At 32.4% G+C, this 27,756-nt stretch overlaps 4 protein-coding genes across 7 annotated transcripts in view; 2 read left to right on the top strand and 2 right to left on the bottom strand.

Annotated features, from left to right (window-relative positions):
• Positions 1-3,574, bottom strand: part of LOC140052560 (uncharacterized) — a 42,285-nt gene extending 38,711 nt beyond the window's left edge. Inside the window, exons 1-3 of the mRNA XM_072098170.1 lie at positions 3,565-3,574; positions 784-897; positions 112-235 (exon numbers count right to left, since the gene is read on the bottom strand). Of these exons, the coding sequence (XP_071954271.1) occupies positions 112-235; positions 784-847 (188 nt within the window). The 5' untranslated portion in view covers positions 848-897; positions 3,565-3,574. The remainder of the gene's footprint in view (positions 1-111; positions 236-783; positions 898-3,564) is intronic.
• Positions 3,575-3,973: 399 nt separating this feature from the next.
• On the bottom strand, positions 3,974-12,510 carry LOC140052144 (calcyphosin-like protein). Of its 2 annotated transcripts, XM_072097570.1 has the most exons (7): positions 12,493-12,510; positions 11,738-11,788; positions 11,152-11,295; positions 9,884-10,061; positions 8,842-9,051; positions 8,145-8,294; positions 3,974-6,598 (listed from the first exon to the last, which is right to left on the bottom strand). In XM_072097570.1, the coding sequence occupies exons 3-6, from the start codon at positions 11,286-11,288 to the stop codon at positions 8,190-8,192; spliced, it is 630 nt and encodes a 209-aa protein (XP_071953671.1). In that variant the 5' UTR covers positions 11,289-11,295; positions 11,738-11,788; positions 12,493-12,510; the 3' UTR covers positions 3,974-6,598; positions 8,145-8,189. The 2 variants fall into 2 exon arrangements, with proteins under 2 accessions (XP_071953671.1, XP_071953670.1); XM_072097569.1 differs by lacking the exons at positions 11,738-11,788; positions 12,493-12,510 and adding an exon at positions 11,804-11,926.
• A 3,537-nt stretch (positions 12,511-16,047) lies between these two features.
• Positions 16,048-21,138, top strand: LOC140051741 (uncharacterized). 2 transcript variants are annotated; one of them, XM_072097037.1, is made up of 5 exons: positions 16,048-16,146; positions 16,883-17,026; positions 17,509-17,856; positions 18,610-18,936; positions 19,475-21,138. In XM_072097037.1, exons 2-5 carry the CDS (start codon positions 16,930-16,932, stop codon positions 19,717-19,719), a joined length of 1,017 nt encoding a protein of 338 aa, XP_071953138.1. In that variant the 5' UTR covers positions 16,048-16,146; positions 16,883-16,929; the 3' UTR covers positions 19,720-21,138. The 2 variants fall into 2 exon arrangements, with proteins under 2 accessions (XP_071953138.1, XP_071953137.1); XM_072097036.1 differs by having other exon boundaries at positions 16,054-16,146; positions 16,883-16,977.
• Positions 21,139-21,729: 591 nt separating this feature from the next.
• LOC140052628 (cyclin-G-associated kinase-like) overlaps positions 21,730-27,756 on the top strand; it is a 21,149-nt gene continuing 15,122 nt past the window's right edge. For both annotated transcript variants that reach the window (XM_072098288.1, XM_072098289.1), the window contains exons 1-6: positions 21,730-22,023; positions 22,282-22,343; positions 24,130-24,189; positions 26,478-26,592; positions 26,890-27,029; positions 27,509-27,634. In XM_072098288.1, the coding sequence (XP_071954389.1) occupies positions 21,894-22,023; positions 22,282-22,343; positions 24,130-24,189; positions 26,478-26,592; positions 26,890-27,029; positions 27,509-27,634 (633 nt within the window). In that variant the 5' untranslated portion in view covers positions 21,730-21,893. The remainder of the gene's footprint in view (positions 22,024-22,281; positions 22,344-24,129; positions 24,190-26,477; positions 26,593-26,889; positions 27,030-27,508; positions 27,635-27,756) is intronic.

Here is a 27,756-nt window from a genome sequence, read left to right as displayed (position 1 = left end):
ACACAATTCATTAACTAAAGTCTTTACGAAGAAGATTATATTTGTCGATTGGCTATTAAGGTGTCATGATTACATAGGAATGTCAATATTAAATTTGCACTGTTTACTTACATCCTTTCTATTGGTTTATAATTATTCATCTTAATTATAAATGCTGCTATGTCATTCAATGGCAATTTTTTCCTCACACACTCAATATCGGCCAATCCATAAAATTTGCAATCAGTTGGGCATTCTGTGGTTTAAACACATATTTTAAAATAAGGATTTGTATTAGTGTTGATATTTTTTTTCTTAGCCAGAGAAAAATTGAGCAAAAAAACATTAAAACAAGACAATATAGGCCTATTGCCTTGTTTAAAATAAGACAGAAATATAGAAGAATATTAGTAATTATGAAAAAAGGTGGCTATTACAGAAAGAAATATAAACGAAACAATTCTAGGAACATACTATATTTATTAAATTGTTCTTGATCATATTCACACATAATACATATTGAAAATATTTAGATGAAAAAAAATCAGAAAAACAACGAATATGATATTAGATATTGAAATAATGTATTGACCTTTTTGAAGTTAATATAAACAAAAGTAGTGATGAAAGCCACAAAAGAGAGAAAAAAAAGTTAAAATATGAACACTCATTAATTTATATATTTTAGTTTCATTTCTATAGATGAAAATTCCATGGCTATAATTACACGTTTCAAAAGAATTAATATTTGGAGCCAAGTTAACCAACAAATACCATAATTAATTTACGGTTATTTAAACTTACCGAGTTCACACTGAAGACCAAAATGTTTTTCAGGACAAACACACGTAGGCCTACTGTATGACATGTGGCATGTACCTCCATTCTGACATGGATTGCTGTTACACAAGTCAGTTCCTAAAAATGTAAAACTATTAATCAATGACCTCATCATCGCTGTACATCAATTACTCCAAACAACTCCCTGATTCCAGCCGATTTTCGTATGATTCAATAGAAACAATAAAAACACTAGTGTTAAAACGAATTCCAAGTAATATAATGACTGAATTAGAATTCCATCTTAATCCTTAATTAATTTCATTTGGTATTCCAGCCCAAAATGTTGCCGTTTCTATGAAAGACACCAACAAGTTTACAACAATCATGAGATTTTCTAACATTCCATTGGATCTTAAACTCCTAACCGCTAACTTTGAAAATGCATCCTTCTGTTCTTTTGTGGGTATCGTCCATCTTAATATACAAACATTTAATCTTCTGGTTACACTACTTTCATTTAGTCCACAGCGTCTCATCATAGTATGGTGTTCAGAAGAATAGTTTAATGTGATTGTGCATTGTTGCATGAATTCTATCTTCTGTCTGACACCTTTATGTAAATTAGTTACGAACAAAAGTGTATGCACGGCGTAGCGTGTGTTCAGTTTTCAGTTCTTTTGTTGTTTAAAGCAGGGGGTTTGTAATGGCCGCTGGTAGCAGTGGATGAAATAAATAAATGAAATCGTCACCAAATGCCTGTTTTTTTCTAATTATTTGTTGGTTGTTGCCATCTACATGTATTTTGGGTTTAATTTAATAACATTGTTTTGCGGACGCCCAAACATAGAGGTCAGGCAAATTCAATTAGGTCAACATTATTCATACGAACTCTTACACTAAATAAAATTAAAGCAATTATTGATTATGTGAGGAGGGTGTGTCGAAAGCGAAGACCTCGAAAGCGAAGATCGAAGACCGAAGACCTCGAAAGCGAAGACCCGGCCTACGAAATGGTAGTGTACACAAAATCGGACCAAAATCACACACAACTGATGATAACACCTTGAATTTACAGATTCTAAAAAAATATTTCGATTTTAATCGTTATGTTATCAAAAAACATGACTTTATCTATGAACAAGCTCACGTGTATTCTCCAATGGAGTTAATATGTGATATGGTTTTACGAACAAACACATCGCGCTATTTGCAAGGCGACGGACGCACAAGAAGGACATCACACAGAGCATTGAATTGAATGCAATGCCTACAATTTAAAACCATAGCCAAATTGTATAGAAAAGTATAGAAATAAACTACAATATGTAAATTATAAGAAGTAAAGGATTGCGATAGCCCTATTTAGGCTAATTTTAGAGCCTATAAAAGTGTCCGTATCATAGATTTTACACTTGTTTTAAAAAATGTTATATAGGCCTACGCGTGAATACAACTAAGAGATCCTTTTTTTTTTGCATTTAAATATGTTGATATTATGTTTATTATCTATAATATTTGCATATTATCTAAAATGTATGAATAAATACAATAAGATATTTATTTTCCTTTAATTATTCTGTATAGTATTTTAAACGTTTACATTTTCCCCATTTTAGCCTATACTGCAGTATTGCTGATTTAATTATTCGCCAGTTTAAAAATGTTTTTGTAATAATAATGGACAAATAATATTATCAGTATCGGTTAGTGTGATTGGTGAAGCGACAGTAATATGTAAAGAAGAAAAATGTAAAAAGTAAAATAAATATTTCATTAACCAACGTATGAACCACTAACTAAAGCTTGGTTCCCACTAGAACGTAACGCAAGGACGTAAACGCAACGCAAGCGTTTTAACCAATGACAAGCGAAGTTATAGACAGTTAGCAATCACAAGCGAATAAGCTAACAAAAACATCCTGCCGCAACGTATCGTATTGACGCGCAACATAAGAAAATACTCTATTTTGCATCCCCTCACGAGAGAATCATTACGATTAACGTAAGGCATAAACGGTGTTGAACACGTCGGTTCCCACTTGTGAGGACACGCAAGTTTGTTCTTAATGCGCACTTTGCGTGGATCTGGAAACTAATTCCAGCTCTTAAAATATTTCCAGGCCAAATTTGACAGAACATATTCAAATTATGATTTGACAAAAAGCTAAAAAGAACGAACGATAGGAATCAGCGTTCTGCAAATTTTGGTTATAATCGATCGTTTCCTGCGACATATCATCTGTTTCACGGCTTCCATAATTCAGAATAACATTTAATTATGCCATTATGTCAACGTTAACAAAGACAAAAGCCATTCAAAACAAAGATTGAAATAAAAAAAAATAAAAAATTGTTGATTTTGTTACGGTTGCAATGTGAGTAGTGACGATATTAAAACGGGTGTTTATTTATATCGGTATTACGTTTACCGACACTGTCAAAAGACATTTCCAGTTCCAGACAGTTTAATAAAGTTCCAGTTCCGCCAACCACAATTGTCCTTATCATCAAAGTAAAAAAACTGACTTCTGAAGCATTGCCCGTGGTGAATACAAAAAAATGTAGTACTAATTGGATGGACCTGAATGTGATTTCTCCTTGATTTCTAGCGGAGAAACTTAGGTGTTTAGGTGTGTCTACAGGTTATTGTGATGTTGAATGTGAAATGGGTAAAATTGAAGTGCAACAAAACATCTATACATATCAAATCAGCACATCAGTTTTAGAACAAAATACATTTCAAAATATTGTTCCAAACTATATCAATATTACCTTATTATATAGAAATAAAAACAATCTTACCATTTGTGGAACAACTACACAAATTGACTCCAACTACCAAGAATATGATGCACTGCAGGATGACCATCTTGTACAAATCGTAATATTAGAAATCTCGACGTACAAATTGTAATTTTAGAAATCTCGTACAAATCGTAATATTAAAAATCTCTTACAAATCGTAATAGAAATCTCGTACAAATCGTAACATTAAAAATCTCGTACAAATCGTAATATTAGAAATCTCGACGTACAAATTGTAATATAAGAAATCTCGTACAAATCGTAACATTAGAAATCTCGTACAAATTGTAATATTAGAAATCTCGACGTACAAATCGTTAGAATCGTTAATCGTAATAGAAACTTTAACTCAATGATTTGGTTTGATGATACATAATTGGAAAAGATTTTTCATACATCTTTAATAGTTCTAACTTCTTTTAAACATTTAGATAAATCACATTACCAGACCATTACATGGTTATTTGAACTTTGACGGATAACCAGTTGATTGCAGTGCTGTGTGATTGTCAAGAATCTTTTCTTCAAAACAATTACTAATGTTTTATTTTCCTAATTTCTTTTCGCGACTTTTGGTTCTCTAGAACTTGTAAACAAATAGAACAAGTTGCCTTATTTTCACTGTCAACATAACATTTATAGGTTGTAACGTTTTAAGTTGTGCGTCACTTTTATGCTAGAGTTGAGCAGCTTAAGTTAGATCTACGTATGATTTTATTAAATTTTATGATTGATCATACACGTGAAAGATTTTTCATTGACGCATGCGAATATCAACGATCAAGTTTATGGAAAATAATGGCGTGTACCGCAATAAATTACGCGTGTACGCGCTTTTAAAACTGAAAGGGTTACTTATTAGCACATTTCTGAGCATTTCAAAATTAATCAACTAATTATAAACAAACATTTGTTAACTGGTTTTATTTGAATACGATCCAAATAAACATTTAAAATTCATGAATCAATTTAGTTTAGCAGCATGCATAATCACCATACAATTTACATTTGATAGTGCTATTGACACGTATGTGCATGTTATTTGGTTTTTCCTGTGTCCTGGTCAACCATGTCTAGTGTAAAGTTTTCTATCGGCACGGACGACGCACACCCAGTTCTCTGTGCTGATATACAATTAGAAAACGCGGCAATAGACATGGTTGACCGTACAAATAGGAAACAATGAATTTGAAGTACAGTCGACAGTGCCAATAGCCTCCACACCAAATATTGACATACCTAGTATAAAATATTTACACCTACTACAAATATATTACAAGTAAAACGTCTAGCATACAAGAAATGTAATACATTAATATTTGAAAAAATCCTAATAGAATTGTGTTTACTTTTATGTCTCTCGGTGTTACCCTCGTATTAGTACATCATCATAATAATAATAAATACTTTATTTTAACACGAAAAAGCTTGTGTCACCATAAAGGTGTTCTTCTATAAGGCCGTGATAAAATCATAAATATCAATTAAATTGTTGATTTTTCACAAGATTAAAACACTGTTTTTTTTACCATTTCTAAAAGGCATAAAGATGACTAATATGATAGCATTCTTCAAATATTTTTCTAATTACTAAAAATAACAAATTTTACTGTTTTTTCTTAATCTAAACCAAGGTGTCCACATTAAATTCCATTCATGATTTTTCTTTGTCAATATTTCAATTTGGCATAATATAATTATAATGTGTACTTAATTTACATAATTTTTTCAAGTACAGTACATCATATTATACACATCAAAGAATAAAATATACTTTTAAAATTACCAAACATTATTTTTGTCACATTTAAACTGTTTTCTTCTTTCATCCAAGTAAGATGTCATTTCAATTATATACAGCATTAAATAAAACAGTTGATACTTAAATATTTGTTCAAGTTAAATGTATATGGTAAAACAGCTATGTATCTAAAATCGAGAACTAAATATGTATAAAAAATCAATTTTTTTGCTTAAGTTATGACAGTTAAGAAGTACTTAAGTGAAAAAATGAGGCTTAATTTATCAAACCAGTTATCATTTAGGATTTAACCAATATGTAAAAATACTTGCTTAGTTAGACTATTTAAAATAAAACTACCTAAAGCAAAAATATTGACTTAAAACAAAGTTAAGATGATTTTCTTCCTAACCAAATTTGTTTAATCAATTATTACAAATGTTTTCTGCCAGAATTAAAGAAACCTAAATACATTTTACAGTCAAAATTTTTTACAATAATAAAATAATATTTTTCAATTAAGTTAAAGATGATGGCTGACAATTTTTTAGCAAGATGAACGAATAAAATGTTATAATATTAAAAATTACAGTTTAAATATATTATTATAATAATATAGATTTATTTCAAAATTGATTAAAACAGTATAGAGAAATTAATAAACAGTGATCCTAATTGACATATTATGAAGCATAGATGTTTTGTTAACATTATTTTTTGTGTCTAGACTTACGTTTTATAAAAACAGGGATTAAAATACATTTTTACGCATGGTTCATCCTCCTTACCCAACCGACTAAATATTGAGTTCTCTTTCATTTTTATTAGCCCAACCCAATTTATTCATTTTTAACAAGATATTTTTCTTCTAATATGGTACTTAAAGGGAGTTTAAAATTTGTGACAACCTATTGTTATTGTTATAACCTAAGTGTTATTGACTAGGCCTAGAATCCTAGCACATCCAAATATGACTGAATACGCATAATAAATTAACATGACGTAACTAGTTCCTACGTCATCACAAATCGTAAGCTCACGATTAGTACCGCTATACCAGTAACGTTGACCCCAATATATCGCGTGAACATGTATTATCAATATTTCAGTTTTCTTGGACATCTTGTTTGTAATAAAATATTAATATTAAGAGTATGAAGGTAATTGCATTAACAGCATTCAACGTGCGTCAAGGCGCCAAGCCTGCCGCATCATGAGTATAAAATAAGCGTCACTGTCTATCGAAGCACTTACGCCGCTGTAATAATTTATAAATTCATCTTTTGTTACCTGCAAAAACAATTTATTATTAATATTAATTATTCATCGTCTCAGATTATGTTTAGTTGATTACTCTAAAGTAAACCAAAGGTAGTTGGTTATATTTAACTCAAAGCACTAGCCTGGGTGCAGTACAAATTTTGCGGGAAAAAAGTATAGGAAAATGTTTTTCTTTTTTTTCTGATAGAGTATACCATATAGAATGTCAGAAAAAAAATCCCCATCCCAGGGTCTTGGGGAAAAGTTTTTACGGCACTTTTAAATTTTGGCCTATATAACACACACAAATGCCTATTAACACACACAAATACCTATATATAGGGGATAGGGAAAACCAATTCACGTTTTTTTTTACTTGGAGTTGTGTTATGATGATTAAAATTTGCTGAGGCTTACTTTAATAACTACTTCTCATAGTAGTTGATAAATCGAGTCGATAACAATGACATCATAATGCCAGAATCCAATATGGCGTCCAATTTGGCGGAAAAAACAGGGTATTGCTAAACCCCGCAAACCCTTGCAAACCTCCAAAAAAACATAGCAAACCCCACCGAACCAACATAAAAGTGATTGAATCATGTAGTGTACGACCCACTGGGTATATCCATGTAAAAAAAAAAAAAAAATTCTACTGTTAACTACTTATTTTTGGGGTAAAACATCATTTTTTAGTCAAAAATGATTGCTAAACCCTGCAAACCTCCAAAAAAACATAGCAAACCCCACCGAACCAACATAATAAAAGTGATTGAATCATGTAGTGTACGACCCACTGGGTATATCCATGTTTTAAAAAAATAAAATTTCTACTGTTAACTACTTATTTTTGGGGTAAAACATCATTTTTTGGTAAAAAATAATTGCTAATTTTTAACAAAAAAATGATGTTTTATCCCAAAAATAAGTAGTTAACAGTAGAAATTTAAATTTTTTTACATGGACATACCCACTCCATGATTCAATCACTTTTATGTCGGTTCGGTGGGGTTTTCTATGTTTTTTTTTTAGGTTTCCAGGGTTTGCGGGGGTTTAGCAATACCCTGTTTTCCCCGCCAATTTGGACGCCATATTGGATTCTGGCATAATGATGTCATCGTATCGACTTGATTCATCAACTACTATGAGGAGTAGTTATTAAAGTAAGCCTCTACTAATTTTAATCATTAAAACACAACTGCAAGTAACAAAAACTGTTAATTGATTTTCCCTATCCCCTATATATAGGTATTTGTGTATGTTAATAGGAATTTGTGTGTGTTATATACTGTAGGCCAAAATTTAAAAGTGCCATAAAAACTTTTCCCCAAGACCCTGGGATGGGGATTTTTTTTCTGACATTCCATATGGTATACTCTATCAGAAAACCCCCAAAAAAATTTTCCTGTACTTTTTTCCTGCAAATGTGTATAATAATTGTTTTGCACCCAGGCTACTATGAAAACATATGAAAAAAAAAAAAAAAAGAGAAAGTAAAAGTTCATTCACACCCAAAACAAAGCATGGTCATTTTCAGAGTGATAATTATAATAAATGAAGATGATCTGAAACGTACATAAATGAAAAGCTGAGATGTCTGATGGATGAATGACAAGCGCCCTCAGTCAAGCTTCCACGCATTCTTCATCATCAATATGAAGTATGCGTCAGTGTCGATCGAGGCACTCACTCCGCAATAATAGTTTGTGAACTCATCCTTTGTCACCTGTTATGTTTTTATAAAAAATGAAGGAGATTATAATACAATTATTGACATGTCGGCAAAATGAATTATTTTGATTTTTAAATATAATATAATGAGTATATTTTTGTGTAATATGCATTTGTAATCATTAATAATAAAAGAAATTGGTTTATGAAACAAATGAAAATAAATAAAATGTTACACTTTTCTTGGTGTAAGTTACTTAATAAAACAAAATATAATGTTTTGTGATAACAATTGATATTGATACAGTGCATGAATTTGATGGTTGTTTGGTTATATAGTACAGTAAGAAAAGTAAGTTCTGCATTGCACTGTGTGTTTCTAAAAATAGTCATTACTCCAGAAGACGGTTATATTGTAGAATAACAACTGAAACTTACAAAACATTCTACATTTTTTTTTACAGTATTTAAAAAAAAAAACGAATACTGTAGTGTCTCACAAACCTTACTTAACTAGTGTTTATTCACCATGCAAACTTTTAACTAACAATTCCAGTATCCAATTGGATACATTTTTTATCCAAACTTAATAATAACCATACCTGACCATCAGCCTCTCCTGGTGCATCAAAACTATCCAGAAACTGCCGAAACAACTGTTCTTCCGTCTTCTCTCCATTCAAAAATTTAGGATGTTTTTTTACATTATAAACTCCTCTTAAGTCGTCTATTGTTATAACCCCATCGCCGGTTTTGTCTAATTTCCTGAACGCTTGCAATATTACATTTTTTCTTGCTGATGACATTGGAGGCTAAGAGAAATTAAAAAAAAAGTTAAACTCATAATAACAGTGAAATAACATGAATAAATAAACTAATAGACATAGAACTCATAACGCACGTACTGAGTGATTCAAAGTTTTCATTTGCGTTTAGTTTCTTTTCGTTCAGTCAAATTAAATATGTTCACATGAACACAATTCTACTGCGATTATGTATGCAAAGGTGTATTACTTTGAAAAAAAGTCGGTTGTTTATGGGGACTAAGCCCGACTTTAGGCACTTTGCCAAGGATTGGCAAGAGTGTTCTTTGTTCACAGACGACAATAAAACAGAAGTCTTATAACAAATCTTTAGGAATGGTGATCAGACAAAATTTGAAGGACATGGGGCTTGGTATTTTTATTTATTTATTCTTTATACTGAGTAGCCGCTTCGGTCTACGACTGTTCTCCCAGAGGGCCCAGTGTATATATATGATGAGTTTGTGACAGTGGCTGTGTGTGAACTAGTACAACCCCCTACTCGTCTCGAAAGATGTACTAGGTGCACATGAGCCAGATGTGTACACTGGACCTATGGTTTATAGTCCATATCCCTGAAGACTTGCTCTACCACCAGAACCATGGAGTGAGTGAGCCTCGAACCCTTGCCGATGTTATAGCTACGTATTACGGTTCCACTGTCTTAACTGCTCGGCCACTCACTCGCGTCTTAACCATCTAGATATAACTTCTCCACTATTTTATGCCATAAGTAAACCTAGAGCTGGTCTACACTGCCAACTACTTATTTTACAATACATACATAAATAAAAAAGAACATTGCAAATAAGAACCAAGTACCTGATATGTCAATACTTACTCTAAGTGCTTTTAGGAATTCATCAAAATCGATGTTTCCACTTTTATCAGAATCAAACGCTGTGTACATCTTCTTCACTTGTTCATCGTCAATATCTACTCCGTAGTCATGGATACCTTTCTTAAATTCCTTGTAGTCTATACTCCTGTTGCCATCGTCATCCATTATTCTAAAAACTCTGAAAGAATAAGTTGGAACCGTAATTACGTAGCCATAACATCGGCACGGGTTCGAGGCTCACTCACTCCATGGTTTTGGTGGTAGAACGAGTCTTCTCGGATAAGGACTATAGGTAGGTCCAGTGTACACATCTAGCTCGTGTGCACTTTAAAGAACCTAGTACATCTTTCGAGACGAGTAGAGGGTTACCCCGGTGTATTAGTACATCACAGCCACTGATCACCAACTGGGCCCTCTGGGAGACCAGTCTTTGACTGAAGAGGTTACCCAGTATAAATATATATTTCAATATTTCAAAAAATAACAAATATAAACTATTATATTATAATAATAATATCCTGGATTTATATACTGTAGCGCCTAATGTTGTGAAACATTTAAGCGCTGTACATAAACTAAATACGATAAAAGGGATTCCAACCATGGCAAAAAAAAAAAAACCCCAAATGCTAATCAGGGATCGGTCTAATTGAACCCCGGTCAGCACCAGCTGTGTCTCGGTCATCCCGGACTCAGGCGCCTCCTGTCCTACTTAAACTAGATCTAAAACAATCTAGGTGGTATGGTAAAGGAGAAAAAAAGGGGAAAGAATTATGTTTATAAAATTCTGTCTGATGAGATTTATAATTTTGTAGTCATTTTAAAATAATATTATTTCCTACTTGTTAAAATAGTTATTATAGTAAAACAATTCATGCCGCTCAAAAACTTGATGAGGGAGGGGTAATAATTTTCGGGTATGAAAACATTTGTTTATAAATTAATTACATACTGTGCAATTGTTATATTTCAAATTACCATTTAAATGAAAGTCCCTCTTTAGTTTGAATGGAATGTAAGTGAGCCTATTTAAATTCTTTGTTTACTATAGGAGATAGTGTGAACAAATCTATTGTTATTAGAGTAAAAGAATGCTTTCCAATTTCTTAAAGTAGGTTACAAGATTGTTGAGATTTTTCTTTTTAATTTTAAGAAATTTTCATTTTTTTTAAAGTGAGTTTGAATTGAATTACAGATGCTATATCATTGAAATAAATGAAAAATAAAACTATTAAAAAGCATGATATTAACATGATTTGTTCACTTACCTTCCAAGGCCCTTGATACCACTAGACCCTCTTGATAGACATTGTAATCTGAGTAGCTCTACTGGGTCTTTACAATTTTTTAGGTTCTTCTGCGCTTTCATTTTCATCTCTCTGTCATGACGAGCTGTACCTGCCATAATTTCACTATAATGTACGTAAAAATATTTATGAATATTTTAGTATACAAAAATTAAATTAACTGGACATTTTGTCTGACATGACTCGCTTGACACATACAAATATGACTTGGATAACTCAATGAATTTTGTGTTGACTGTAGACTATAATTAATAAATAATAATAGGCCTATTATAAAACACATCACAAGCCCAAAAAATATTAATTTTATTATTTTTAAAATAACAAAATTAAAAGTATGTTGTTTATACATTTAATAACAAAAACACTAAAAGAGCATAATGTAAGTAAAGGCATGCGTATCAAGGCTGGATTCTATCATGGTTCAAGGGAGCCGGCTTGATTGTCATGCAGCCGGCAAACAACCTGCTGCAAACCCCTACCTACTACCGTACATGCCTAGCCTATAGGCCTAGCTTCTAACTGCTTAGTTTTATCCATCAATTACCTGATAAACTGTCCACACAGTAATATATTGGTTGAGTAATATAATAAAAACCTGTGTTATATTTACCTAATATTTGATAGTAAATAGTGGCGCTAACAAATTGAAAGATGGAATTCAAAAGACAATTTTCACTCACGAAACAAACAATGTCGAGTCAAAGTGTTTTGCTTCTATGGAAATAAGAAACTATGTCAATAGATGGCGCTCTTTACTTTGTTATTATTTTTTTCTTTTAATGAGCAGGTGTCGGTTTTTTACGGCTATTATCTTGATCTATTAATGAAAAATACTGTACATTTCAAGATATATTGTCCCCTGAAATAATATTTGTTTTTTTTGAATAATTTTTAATTCCATTTGTAACATAATAGTTATTCACTTTACAAAAAATTGGATTTGAAAAAAAAAATAGGCCTAAAAGAACTTTAAAGCAAAACATAGAAAAATCTTCCGTAGTCAAACAAATAGGTTTTTGGTTTTATAATTTATGTATATTTTATAAATCATATACTTTTTTTAAACTGCAAAATAATTCATAAAAATATTAATCGTCGGTACTAATATTAATAATTGATTTGATTTCGGCACAACAAAAATTACAAAACAATACAAAATAAACAAAATTTCTAAGGATTTTTTTTTTAAAGCAAAGATTTAAACAGATTCCTTAAAATCCTTTTGTTGAGTTTCGATTTTAGGTATATGATTATTTACTTTCTAGGCATCACATATACGGTACAGGAAAAATAACACACCTCAAACACTAGTCAAGGTCTAGACGGAGTAAAGATACTTCTCTACGGAGCGCCATTTATGCCTTTATTAACTTCAATAATATAAATAGTACTACGGTAACTGCTCAAGTGGACCCAATTTAGCACCAGGGTAGCACAGTGATATAAAATAGAAATAAGTCACTACTTTTAATATCGTTTCGTATGTTAATACACTGTGCTCAAGTGGACCTAATTTGGCGCCAGTGGAGCACAGTGATATAAAATAGAAATAAAGTAACTTAATTTTAATATCTTTTAGTATGTTAATACACTGTGCTCAAGTGGACCTAATTTGAAGTCGCTTAAGTTTCAATATCTTTCGTATGTTAATACACTGTGCTCAAGTGGACCTAATTTGGCACCAGTGGAGCACAGTGATATAAATTATAAACTCTCCATTAACCCCATACAAAAACCATCGGAGACAAACTATCTGTTTAAAACATGTTTATTCTGGACGGTGCGGCCATACACACTAACTATACCATAAACGTGTATTCATAACATATTACAATACAATATCTTGCATGAATCGGACATTTCGCTACCAATGTAGCAACATTTATCAACAAAATCAAAATTTAACAGTGTGGCGTGTTGACCGCGAATGACAACAATTGCATCTTTCCCACTACACCTGCACAACCATTGCATAACAACGCACGGCATACCAAACCGTTTCGTACACCTGCGATGAAAATAGTAAATTCAATTTCTTTTAAAATTGAGGGCGGCAAACATAAAATTTACGAGATCGAATACAGGTTGAAAAAAAAAAGATGTTGAATGTGCTCTCCCTGCCTCAGCACTAAGGCCCTGCCACAGCCTTTTGGGGTCGTTTCCAGCACATCACCAGATGCATTGATGTTGTCGCCTCATGATGTGTGGTGGACGTATAATTCTGTGAACCCCAAACACAGTTGGTCGCATACCTTTAACTCTATTCCACCGACCAGCGTGGGAGTCGAACCCACGACATACGTGTTGTCAACACGACGCTCAGGCGACTGAGCTAACTGGTGATTTGGATTTTAACACGGTTAATAGGATATTTATGACGTAATGATGAATTACGTAATACACGTATAAATAGACTATTATTAGCTGTTAAGTCATGTACTACTTTGTGGCCGAACGGGCAATGTTCAGGTTTGGGTGCTCTCAGCTCTAGTAGATTGGGTTCGAACCTCTGCGAATATTTTTTTTTTTTTTTTTTGGAATTGAAAATAAATATTGTTTTTCTTTGATTTTGAAAGAGAGATATTTTGAGAGTTGTAAATGTCAGGCCTAAACAAGTGGACCTTTTTTTAAATCAAAAACAAAGTTGCATAGCATTATTTTCCATTAAATAGACTGCCATAAAACCTCGAAAAGAAGCCCATGTGCTCCTTCATTTTTAGTACTCTTGAGTGGGCTTCTTTTCCACATGGAGTTCTTTTCGAGATTACTTTTGCAAACTAAAAGAGAAGAGCTGCTAGGTTCCTGCCCGGAAAATGTTTTATTTACATGATTTGAATGAAAAATCTTCTAATGTAAAGATTAACGACATCAAATTTAACAGTGTGGCGTGTTTACCGCGAATGACTAACATACCATCTTCCCCATAATACACCTGTACAAACTCATTTGCATAACAACGCACGGCATACCAAACTGTTTAAAATAGAGCTGCAAAGGTCCCCGGAAATGACATCTATTATTGTTTTAAACAACATATTATATAAGAATCTTCAGTACAGAGCAAAGACAATTTTGAAAAATAGAGCTGCATCGGTTCCCGCCCGAAAAAAACGGCACAAACAAACTATATAAGACTCACCAGGAGAATAGAGCTTGTCTCCGGAAAGTGCACCTATTCATTGAAATATGAAATTAAATATTAAGTCTCTAGTTTTTTAAACCAGAAACAACAGCAGAAACAAATCCACCACTTACAGCTTGGTTACAGATACAAAGACAATTACAACTCAGAAACACTTAAATTACGACGAAACAGATAAAGATTGGAATTAAAAATGTCGATATGGGGATGGGCCTGGACTAAACTATTATAAGATAAACTTAATCTACTGATGTAGGCCAAACCATGATAAAGGAAATACAAAGGATATTGTTGTTTCTTAAATTTATTAAAATTTAGTGACTTTATTTCTATATACCACTGTGCTCCCCGGCAAATTGGGTTCAATTAAGCACAGTGTATTAACATACAAAAAGATATTAAAATTCAGTGACTTTATTTGTATTTTATATCACTGTACTCCACTGGCGCCAAATTGGGTCCACTTGAGCATGCACAGTGTATTAACATACGAAAAGATTTTAAAATGCAGTGACTTATTTCTATTTTATATCACTGCTCCACAGGTGCCAAATTTGGTCCACTTGAGCACAGTGTAATAATATATGAAAATATATTTAAATGCAGTGATTTATTTCTATTCTATATCACTGTGCTCCACTGGTGCCAAATGTGATCCACTTGAGCAGTTACCGTAGTACTATTTCTATTTCGGATGTAAATAAAGGCATAAATGGCGCTCCGTAGAGATGACGCTCTGAATAACCTCGACTACGGTAACATTTAAACAAGAAATATTTCCTAAAAAAAACTCCGCTCGACTTTTTGAAGTTTAGAAGTTTTAATTATTGTTCTCTCTTCATTAAATGATGCTTTTTAAAATTGATATTCTATTTAATAAGAAGAAATAATTATTTATTAATTTTTTTTGTCTTGTGTGAGTTTATCTCACGTTCATTTAAATTCTCAGTTATGAATAATAATATTTTATGCAGGATATATGTACATTTGTGACAATTAAAGTAAGTGTTTAAAGTAGTTAAAATACAGGTATATTTACATAATAAGATGCTTGAATTCAGTATTAACCATATTTGTTTTCATTTACAATTATAGATACGAGATGTTGATTAATGTAAAAATGAAGAATGGTAGTAAAATACATGATTATTATCAATTATTTTAGTTTAACAATCAGTTTTATGTACAAATGTTGTGTAAACATTTTGTGTACGTAAAATATAGTCTGAAATGCTCTATTTAATCAAAGCAGGGCCTATCGGGTATTACGATAAATAGATAAACATACATTTTTCTTGCATAAAACAAAGGAAAACAGTTTTCCTTCTAGAACGATAGGATAATAATTTATGCTGCATTTTATAAAAATAATATTTCTAAAAATCCAATCAAATGACGTCATGATCAATAAAGCAATAATTCGTTGTTGTCTCGATATTTGATTGGACGTGTGAAAATATTATTTTCATCAAAAGCAGCATAGATGATAATCCTGTAGTTGTAGGCGGAAAACTTTTTAACATTCTTTTGTTTTAGGTATGAAAAGGCATATATATCATTTTATCGTCGATCGTTATCGCCCTAGTGTAAATGGGCCTTTACGCCATCTATGTATCCGTTTAAATCTGTATTGTCTTACGCAGGAAATGTCAATACTTTCAGTTTGTGCTATGATAATAACAGTAGTAATTTCCGTGTTATTCTATCAATAACAACAGTTGTGGGAACAGCAACATGCATAGCTCACAATGGCTGCAATGTTTATCAGTAATATGCATGCTAATAATATGGAGTGGTGCAACATGTCCTCCGTAAGTAGGCCGGAGCAAAATGCTTAGTGCTATATGCTTTGCTTCGTATTATATTTTTGCCCACCACACAAACAATTTGACTATTATTGTAGTTCTCAGGGGCACATCTTTGGTTATAGGCCAACAGATAGTATTATGTATGTAAATCGTAGGCCTACAATTTGTAGAACACGTCTTCCATGACTAAAATGTATATTATTCTCAAACATAAATAAAATCGATGATTTCTGCCTATCGGACCATTAGTACGGTTTGTGTAATATAATTTTACATGTTATATAATATAAAGGTCAACGTGTCTGGACGAATAGGCCTAAACTAAATGGAAACAAAAACTTTAATCATAACTTCAAGAATATATTACGAAGCTGAAATTGTCCTGAAAACAAAACATAGGTAAAGATATTAAGATCATATGAATGTAATTATTAAACATTTGAAAACACAAGTACTTGGCAAAGTCACACCATAAACCTCGAAAAGAAGCCCATGGGCGCTATCGTACTAACATACAAAGAAAGTACCGGTACTATACTTGGCAAAATTCTATTTTGTCAAGTAACAAAGTAAGTAGGTAAGGCCTACGTCTAATAATACGTTAGACAGATACAAAGCAATTTTATGTAGACCTAGTATGTGTTTGCATTTGCAAAAGTATACGAAACAACTGTCCATTCGCGAAGTATATTAAATCTATCCCACTCATCATTTTAATTGATCTATTTGTGTTTTATAGTGGTTTTGATTGTTCAGGTCCGAATTGCTACCTGATATATCCTGAAAATGGAGGATGGAAATACAAAGACCCAGATGGAGATACGCATGATGCAGGTGCTATGTTTGTACAGTCATCATAGCTTTATTATCATTATTAATCATTGTAAACTATTGTTCCACATTGGTTTTTAATATATAAATTAAATCATAAACTTTAATTGCTAAAAGAAAACAATTATGAAGAATAATTTAACTTACAAACACAAATACATGAAAAGGAAACAATACAATAATACTAAAAAAGAAAGTTACTAAACAAATATGATCATGTTATATCTCGTGATGATAATACTTTACAAGAATACACACGCCAAATTCGTGTTAAATGCGTAACCCACCGTTAAAACGAATCAAATCCGTTAACCTAACATACGGTAGGCCTAATCCCGAAATGGTTAAATGCGGATTGAAATGTCTTAGAATATTAGATAAGTTTAGAAAAATGTTCACGCAAAAAATTAATACATAGCGGTTAAAATAATTGTTAACGTGCAATTTGCATTTTGGTGCTCAGTATTGTATGTCTTCCAAATGTTATTTCGATAGGCCTAAATTGTCAGTGTAATTGTGTTTGTCTGCTTGCAGGTAGACCCGTGTACAATGAATCCAACTGCTATAAATTTATAAAAGTGAGCAATCAACAAAGATCGTGTATTGATGCTCAACGGGAATGTGAAATGATTGGCGGGAATATCACTGTCATGAATAGCGTTGAGGAATACGATCAATTAACAGATAGCGTTTTATATGTTCTTAGAGTCCTGTCTCGTAGTAAGTTTAATGTCCATGTAGAATCAGAACTACCCCAGAAAAATCTCAACAAGGGATGCGTAATAATCGATGTGTATGATGGAACTTTTTATCCGAATTATAGTGAAAACATAAACTGTTCAGCAACTGATGAAATAAACACCATTGTCTGTGAATCTACTGGTGAGTATGACAACGTTTTGACAATATTACTAGGGACATATAAATCAAAGAGCTGCATATAGCAGGGTAGATAGTATAAAAAAATCAAAATCAAACAAGTTAAAACTATAACCTAAATAATGTATTAACACGTTTCGGGCATAGCCCATCATCAGGTCATAGGGACATACCCAGATACATCATTTCTATAACCAACTGAAAATAGCTACGTATCTATTATTATAGTTAACAAGTATGTACAAATGGATTATAATATTACGTCAACGAAAATAATATAGACAAAAAAGATGTTATGTCTATTAGCAAACAGAAACTGAAAATATCACTCATTAATTGAGATTTGAGAATATTGAGTATTTGAGAATATCATCAATGACTTGACCAACTTTAGTAATTCAATACAATTACATTTCTTTTATTTTGGAAAAATTTCATCCATATCAACAAAAGTACAAACAGAAAAAGAAAAAAAGAAAATCCGCAAACTCTAAGCTTAAATAGGATACTTCTCCACCTACAATAAATTTTTGAGTTATGGAGCATAAAATGTTTGCAAACACAAGCATCACGGATAATACAACTATTCAACATACGTTGCATGAAACCATAGATAGATTTTCGCATATACTCATTAAAGGAACATGATTATTATCAATTTCCTAATATTGTCAGATTATTACTTTACTTTAGATATTTACTTGCCCGACCAAGCAAGAAGAATGATTAACTTATCATCTTAACTTAATATTATAGATTCAACTCCTGAAATATGCCAAGAAGTAACCAGCACAGACCAGCACCAGAAAACGTCACGATTGGGTCTAACAACGTCACGATTGGATCTAACAACACCACGATTGTATCTAACAAAGAATGTTAATGCCACTGTTAGCAACGCGAATTCAGTTACGAATACACCAAACAATTTACTTGAAACAACTCCCTGGTATGAACTTAACACATGTCATGGTTTAGTGGTTGATATCATAATTGTGTTGTCTACTGTTATAATTACTGTTGTAGTTATGTGTTTCTTAATCTTTCTACGAAACAAGTTGAAAACATCAGGAAGAAAGCAAGGTACGTAAAGTTACGATTATAGTGTCATCATTTTATCACCTGATTCTCATATGGTATGATATGATTAATAATTGTGTTAATAATTGTGATGCCTATTTATTTAATATTGAAATTATTTATATAAATCGCAAATGTTATTCAATAATAAATAAGCCTAATAATAACAAAGACAAACAAAAAACTAGCTGGCGGCGCGCTTATATTTTTGAAAGGTTTAACCTTTAATTGTTTTGCTAGATTTATAAATTATTATCTTACCATGGACCATTTGTAAGAACATTATATAATGTAAATGTGATCCATGTCAAATATGGTTATAAATAAATAGGTCTATTCCTATGATACTGGACAAATGTAGATACAGTACCGAGAATCGAGTGACAGTATAAAGTTGCGAAAACACAGTAATGTGTACACCAACCGCACAACAGTAGTCGAATATGCAACACTCGGTTTGTTTAGATAGTTCCAAAAATTGTACAGGTAAGTGTAGGCCTACTGGTGGTAATTTATAGATGATTAATATTTATCTTTGTAGATTCTGATTCTAACGGTAAATCCATTAACCAAGATACACACCAGAATGAGTTGTACCAGCTAAGTTCGCAGAAGCACGGTGCTGCTGTTCCATCAACTGACCAGAGTACATTGTACCATGATACTGTCGTTCCTCCGGTAGACTCTGGTGCTTCTGTACCATTGTACCATGACATTGTCGTTCCAGCAAAGTCTGAGCAATGTGTTGATGATCCAAATAGTTCTTACATTGAAATCATTAATTAAGCATTCATGTGATTTTGGAAAAAATAACATTTTAAATTTGATTATTCATATTATCTACGATCACATGAAGGTTACACGTTTTGAATGTTCATTTTTAGTCGCGTGCAACTCTATGTCTGTCGGTTGGTCGGTCGGTCGGTGGGTCGGTTGGTCGGTCGGTCAGTAAACACTAACTAGAGCACGCGATTGCAGCCATCTATATGGCCTTGTTTCAATACAAATTGTATATGCCCGGTTTTTGTACAGCAGTGTTTATGATCTTAAGTCTCGGTGTATCAAACATTATTTTAGCACGATTTCTTAATTTACAACTAATAATAATAGTATTAGATATACAGTTTTAAATATTAATGCTTAAATCGTTGGCTTCGGTTTCTTAGATTTAACAAAGGACCAATTCAATAGTTGTCCAACCTTATGATTTTGTTTATAAATTCTGATAAATAAAGAGGATTCTAAGCAAAATACCAACAAATGTTTTAATTTATGATTGTATGCATTTGTTTTCATATTAAAGACTACATCAAATAAATAAAAATGTTGGAATCTGATGTTTGCCATAATATGTTATGATTATATTAAAATAAAAGTTGACGGTTGATATTAGTACTGGATAATGACACTATTTTCAATTGAATATTGGCCGGTATTTAGGTTAATATATATTAAGTAAAAGTAGAATTATAAAATGAGACAGTACAGAAACACAAATCACATATTTCGAGTACGAGGAATGAAGAACACCGTGTTTTCCAATGAATTTGTAGTAAATATTTTATGTTTTATTAAAAGTCTGAACATTTTTATTTCATCTTTTTAACCATCCAATGACACTGTTTTAAAATAACAAGCGTTAGGAATAACAGTATTATTTTTGTATTGTAGTGTTTTGTAATTGTTTGTAGTAGCAATTAGGACCTCGCCTCTAGTCTTATTGTTAAAAACAATGAATTGAATTGGCCCTGTTTTTTCCTTTTTTCCACCAAATAAATAAAAAAATCAATGAAATAATCATATTCACTAAAGATATACAATTACTGTATGATGATTGAGAAATTATAGCATGTATTTAGAGTTAATTAACATTTTGGGGGTATATGAAATATATTCTAGAGTAAAACAAAAAACATAGTGCGCTCATATAATACCAAATCAGTCTTATAGGCTTAATTGAAAGCATACACATTTTGAAATAAAGCATTTTTATGATGCATTGTAAGTCCTATTATTGAGTTATTTTTGTTTGTTTTTTAGTGTTTTCTTTTTTATAACTTAGGTCCGATAATGTAATTCGATGACGATCCAAAACGGAAAACTTCTGAAACCGGAAATAGTTACCCAACCTTATGATTCAGAAGAAATTCTGATTGAACTTTATTTATTTTATTAATTTCCTTCTTTATTAAACGAGAAACACAATACAGAGATTCAAAATGTGTTTTTAAAGACAAATAAAAGAATCATATTTTGTGGTCTGTCTGTCGGATTGCTTTTTTTAAATTATTTCATTTCCAAAAACACAACGCGCCAGCAAAAAAAATCAAAAACAAACAAAAAATGTTATGCTATTGTAGTCGCTGAAATGAAATCCTCGATGTGCCTCGGTTGATTTTGTGTTCCTTTTCCTTTCTTATTTTGCAATTTGGATGCGTTAATCGGGACAAAAATTCCGCCATGCCCCGGTTGGTAAGTAAATTTATTTATTCAGTTGAAAGGGAAAAGTGAATTACAATTTCTTTTAAAATTTAATTTCACTCTTTCCTTGTATTACTTCCTCGGTATCAAATAAATTTAATCTGAGGTTAAAATAATCCTATAATGAGATATGCGGGGTATGTGCCTGGAGGAGAAAATTTAATATATATTTATATTTTTTTTCTCCAAGTTTGCTCTCTGCTGCTGAGCTGCTCTCTCTGTGTGTGGCGCGTGAAAACCTTAAAAAACATTATGTCGCCCTCTATATATCTAGCACGCTAAGCCTAACAATCTAAGGCCTGTGTCGTCGTGGCGGCGGAGGGGCTAGCCGGGCGAATTTGTCAGCTGCCCACCTCCCACTCCGCTCCATTGCCGAGGCTAGGCTAGCTGAATAGGCTGGACTATCAATATGTAACAACAGTTTTCAACACTAATTAATTCGAATTCAACATTCACTTTAAATAGTTTAATAAAAGAAGATGTCTGGATTATTTAAGTCAGCTTTTGGATATCTAAGTGGAGGACAAGGTGGTGGCGGAAATGATTTTGTAGGCCAAACGGTTGAGTTGGGAGATACGAAACTCCGTGTGAAACGGGTTATTGCAGAAGGTAGGGAATCAATAACTTCCGCGATGGCAGACTTTCTAATAAATGTATCTGTATGCCAAGCCAAGCCTAGCTATACAGAGCACACAACTTTGTTTTTGTTACCATCAGTAAATACCCACTGTTTAAATTTTATAAATATGCATTAGTTAGGATGGTTTTTTTTTATCTTCAATTTAAGCCTTGCCTAGAACCTAAAGAAAATCAATTAAATTGGATTATAAATAATAAAATAAAGTTATTATTTATTTGTTTTTAAAGGTGGATTTGCTTTTGTGTTTGTTGCCCAAGATATTGCAACTGGAAAAGATTATGCTCTGAAGGTAAACATTTCTCCAAATGATGATTTATTAAAGGGGGATTCTGGGTTTAAAATTGGTTTTAAATATCGTTTATTTATTAAATAAAAAATATTATAACAATATAGACATGTCAGAATGAAGAAGTAATAACGAGAAATTAAAAAAATTAAATTTCATATACATTTTAGGGTAAATTCATGGAAAGTCTGTTTTTCAGCAGCTTAGGGAAGCTCATTAATATTCATGAGATATTCACAAAATCACGTCACCAGTGGATTCCAAACTCGCGACGTCATGTACGTTGTGTTTGTCAACTAATTTACATCTCTCTCCCCTGTCAAACGACGACCACCCGATCATTGTGAAATACATTTTTTGTAGATTTTCTAAGCTAGGCCTAAAGTGTAATAATAACAGTAGTAGCATATCTTTATTTGACATTTAATGAAATACAAAATTTAGTACAGATACGGAGTCATAAATTATACTATTTTTATACCTCTATAGTACAGATCGTATTATCGGCTTCACGTACAATACTACTCTAGGCCTAGCCTAATAATAATATGGGCGAGAGCCATTCTGACTAGGGATTCCATGCCATGATGGCTACGTTAAAACAATGGGGCCCATGGGCCTAGCTAGCCTACTACTAGACGATTGGCCCATAAATAACAAAACCCATCCTATCAACCAAACTCCTAAACAATCTAAACCTAAAACGTTCTACAAAATCGGCTGTAAATATTGAAGCAAAACAAGGTCCGATCGCCGTCCACACGTATGGTGTCCCGATCGTCTAAGTAGGCCTAAAATAAAATAGGCTTAGTTTACTCTCCAAAAAAGCGGATACTCATGCATCAAGCAAGTAGACCAGGTAGTAGGAAGGAGACCTAGCCGATCCGGCCCAGTTAAAAATTGAGCTAGCTAGTGTAGTAGACCCTATGTGAATTGATACAACCAGGCCTTTTACTATAGGCTGCACTACACAAATATTCCAACTCTCTCATTCGAGATATATTATCTATACCAATCCGGTAGGTCTAGTCGACCTTCAATCAAATACTGTACATCGTTCATGTTGTGATTATAGACGGGGTATACTCGACCCGACCAGTTTGGTATTGTTGTATCTGCTTATCACGTGACGATGCCAGGCATGGGCAGCAGCAGAGAGAGCACGTGTATTTTCGTCTCGCTCGATCCTCAGCAGGAATGTACAGTATACGTTACGCTTCATTGATTTTGATTTTTCCCTAAGTCGGTGCGAAAATCGGCAAACGTAAAGTGCAAACATATCTAATTTTTCACTGTTTTGATGAATTTTCATAAAAAATTGACTTTATAAATGGGAAGACCGACTAAAATTACATCAGATAAGTATAATTTTACAAAAGTAATTGATATGGTTTTTGATAACGAGTCGTCGGAAGATGGACCATTTCACGAATTTCCTATTTTGTAACCACAGTGTGATTTTGCCGTAGCTGCACTTGTAATCTGGCCTGATTTCACAGCCTTCGTTCTGCTTCACTGGGCGCTTATATAAATTGAAACTTTTACCGTTCAAGAGACAAACAAATATATTTTACATTTTTTACTATTCATTTTAAACCCGGAACCCCCCTTTAAGTCATGCTTGTCTATAGGAAATAACAGGTGTCCTGTGCAGAAGACTGTCAAAACAATAGATGACACTTACCAAGGAAGAGTGAAATCTTCTCTGTTTTTACTTACACTACCTTTAAGATATTTTCACAAAAATATTGTAATTGTAGTTTCGATTAACTTGTGTTTGTTTCTTCAGAGATTGTTGGCGAATGATGAAGATAAAAGCAAAGCAATATTACATGAAATTACTGTACTAGTATCCTTTGTTAAATCAATAAAATAAACAATTAAAAAATAGGTTATTTATATACAAAATTACATTTTATACCATTTGGATAAATCTTTAAATTGCACAAAAATGTATTTGAGGTTATGCTCCTGTCAATTGTATAACACACTATATGACCACCGGGAGAGGTGTGTCGGTTGTCTGATGTTTGTCATACCTTATGTACATATACCATGATAATGATGCACCCAACACCTAAAAAAAATTGACTTACCTTTACCTGACAATGACGCACCCCTTTTAAAATTAGTAACAGACCTTTTAGAGAACAAAGACGCACCATGACTGTTATTTTGTGGTAGAGTGACGGACATTGACGCATCGTTGTTAATTGAGGTGACATACCATTCTGGTTGTTTTACGCACCCCTGCATCGTAATTTGTTTGTAAATGACGCACACGTGAAGCACCTCTCTCGGGTGTCGTATAATGCGTCATACAATTAAAATGTGCATTATTTTGTACCTTAATCTACTAGATATCACCTCCTAATAGTCTACAATAGTTTAATTGACAAACCAATAGTAAAACTTTACTATTTGGTCCTCATATTTTTATTTCATAATAGATTCATTTGGTAGAGATCATCCACTTCCCTCCACCTCTACCCCCACCCCATAAAAAAGGTACAAATTTGTTGTTACCTTTATGGTGGAATGACCAAATAACAGACGCTGCAACATTTCCATTTCCATATCAAACTGTACAGATACTTACTAAATAAACAACACATGTTGCGTAAGTGTAACAGATTCTTACTAGATGTACTGTGTAAACAGTACTCATAAAATGGTGAACAATTATAAACGCAAACAATTGTATTTGCCAGTAACAAACTGTTAAATAAATTGTAAATACATTACACATTTTGTGTTAAGAATTGGATAATAGTGATTACATAGTACAGTACAAGGGTCATCGGTTAAAATATTTAATAAATAAATAACCCAAGGGTCTTGGCTTTATTTGTTTTAAACATTAATATCAACAGTGGTAAATGTTTAAATGGTGAAGATGATGAAAATTAGAAAAATCAGCCCCAATTGAGATTCGAACCTGGAATCCTTTGCTTGATATGCTACCATTATATAACAATATAGGATTCATTTATTTATTTTTCAAAATCATTTTCACTAACAAATACAAGAAAAAGATTACAAGCAATATATGTTTTTTCCCTAGTTTTTCGAGGATAATAATTTTGTTAGAAAATTATTGCAACTCAGTAATTAATATGGTACATCATCATGAAAATAGTCATAGAGAAAGTGGTTAACAATTACAAATTATTTATAGGATCTAGGGTTGTCATTTAATACTCACTATACTACTAATTTTGTCATATAATAATCGGGTTAGGCATAGGCTATTTTGTTGTTGTTTTCAACCACTATAAATAGGTTAGTTGTTGTAAATCCAATGTAGTGGAAATCATTAAGCGGTGTTTATTGTTCTAGATCAATAGCATGTATTGGTTTACCTAGGTCTCACATTGATTGAAACTGTTAATGAAAGACTATGCATTACTGTTGTTGAATCACAATATTGTGTCTATAGCCCAACCTGCACTCATTTCACTGTGCTTGAGGAGACTCACTGATTGTGATGGCTCAGACCATTTGATTTTGACATTTTTAGTTTGGGATTAATGGAGTTTACACTTTGTCATACAGTACCTTTTGTATGATTGGTTTTGATGAATTAATTTACTATACTAAAATAAACAACTACTTTTATCAATATAATTAAAAAAGATAGTTTATTAATATTTTCATTTTTGTATGTCATTAACAAATTGGAACTAATATAAGTTCAAAATACTGAAATACGAGAATGAAGCATATGTTGAAATACAACTCTCCCAATACCGGAATCCCTGTAAATGAATCCATCCGAAAACTAAACTTTTCTTGAGGTCCAAAAGGTCCCAAATTCATTTTTACCATTAAAAACACATTTCAGATACCAGGTTTTCTGGAAAACCAGACATATTATTAGGCTAGGCCAAAATTGTCTGGTATTGGGAGGGTTGAATCTAGTAGTTATTATGACCCCCCTCTTGTCCTCTTCACCCTTCTCCAGATAAATGGATTTTAATCACAAAAGAGATATGATATATTGATAAATTAAAATAACCATATGATAATAACAACTAATTACTTTAAATTAGAACATAATTATACTATTAAGAATTAAGAACATTGAATGTTGCCATCATTGCATTTGTTTGTATATTCCTTGACAAAGTTTGTCAGAAAAAACTTTCTGGGCATCCAAATATTGTGCAATTTATGCAGGCAGCGGCCATTAATAAAGAGGAATCAGACACAGGCAAAGCAGAGTATCTCCTATTGATGGAGCTATGTACAGGTAAGAGGCTGTAACTATGTAATTCAGTGTCTAGGAAATGTTATATTTTGTATAATTTATGGAGACAAATATTGGAAAGCAGAGTTCAACTATTAGTATTATGTGCTATTCATTTTGTGGGTTTGTTGAGGTGGTCTATTGTAAACTATTTCTGGGAGCTAATATTATAATAATGTTTTGAAGTCACACCCATAGTGCAGTTTGAAGTTACTGAATACACAGTTAATCATATCCCCATAAATAATTTCATGTTGCATATAAAACAAATTAGCAACTTTACGTTCTTTTTTTTTTCAGGAGGAGAAGTTGTAAAAGCACTTAACGATAGGATCTCGGCTTTATCATGTGAACAAGTATTACGAGTGTTTTACCAAACGTGTCGAAGCGTACAACACATGCATAAACAGAAACCACCAATTGTACATAGGGATCTCAAGGTATGTTAACTATTTATTAGAGAGTCTTCGATTTACCATGACCTATGCATATAAGCGACTTCGATCGGGACAAAAATGTCCATAAGCGCGAAGGCTAGCACGATGATGTAAATTTCACATCACCGTGCTAGGGCCTAGATGGAAATTTTTGTCCCGATTGACCTTGTAAATATGGCGCGGACATAGAATTCTGTGTCAAAGAATTAAGCGAAGAAGCACATCAAATTGTCCTCGTATATTAAGCACAATGATTGAAAATGAATAAGCACAGTAGGTTATAGGTCGTATATATCGACATACTCAGTTAAAACTTGAACATGATGAGCTGTACTTGATATGATTATGTATAGCGTTTGTACATTTGATATACAAAGAATATAAAACCCTGTGGCAGGTATATTTCGTAGCACTGTTTTTAGGAATCCATAACAAAACTAATTTATCAATATTATTTAATTATTGTTGTGTTCATATTTTAGGTGGAAAATCTATTGATAAGTAGTAAAGGAATTATTAAACTTTGTGATTTTGGAAGTGCTACAGTAAAGACGTATCAACCTGATGAATCGTGGAGCTCATTAAAGAGAAGTTTACTTGAAGATGAGGTAAGTCATTTTGATTAAAAGAATCACCATTTATATCTATACCACCCCTCTATGTTGCAAAGTAAAATAAATTGTTTCAGATTTAACATTGCTCTTAAAGGGACCTTGTATGAATGTATGAC

This window comes from Antedon mediterranea, chromosome 6, assembly GCF_964355755.1.
Source record: "Antedon mediterranea chromosome 6, ecAntMedi1.1, whole genome shotgun sequence".
Lineage (NCBI taxonomy): Eukaryota > Metazoa > Echinodermata > Crinoidea > Comatulida > Antedonidae > Antedon > Antedon mediterranea.
The sequence above is the reverse complement of the archived record's forward strand: the minus strand, read 5'-3'. Positions and strand labels throughout refer to the sequence as shown.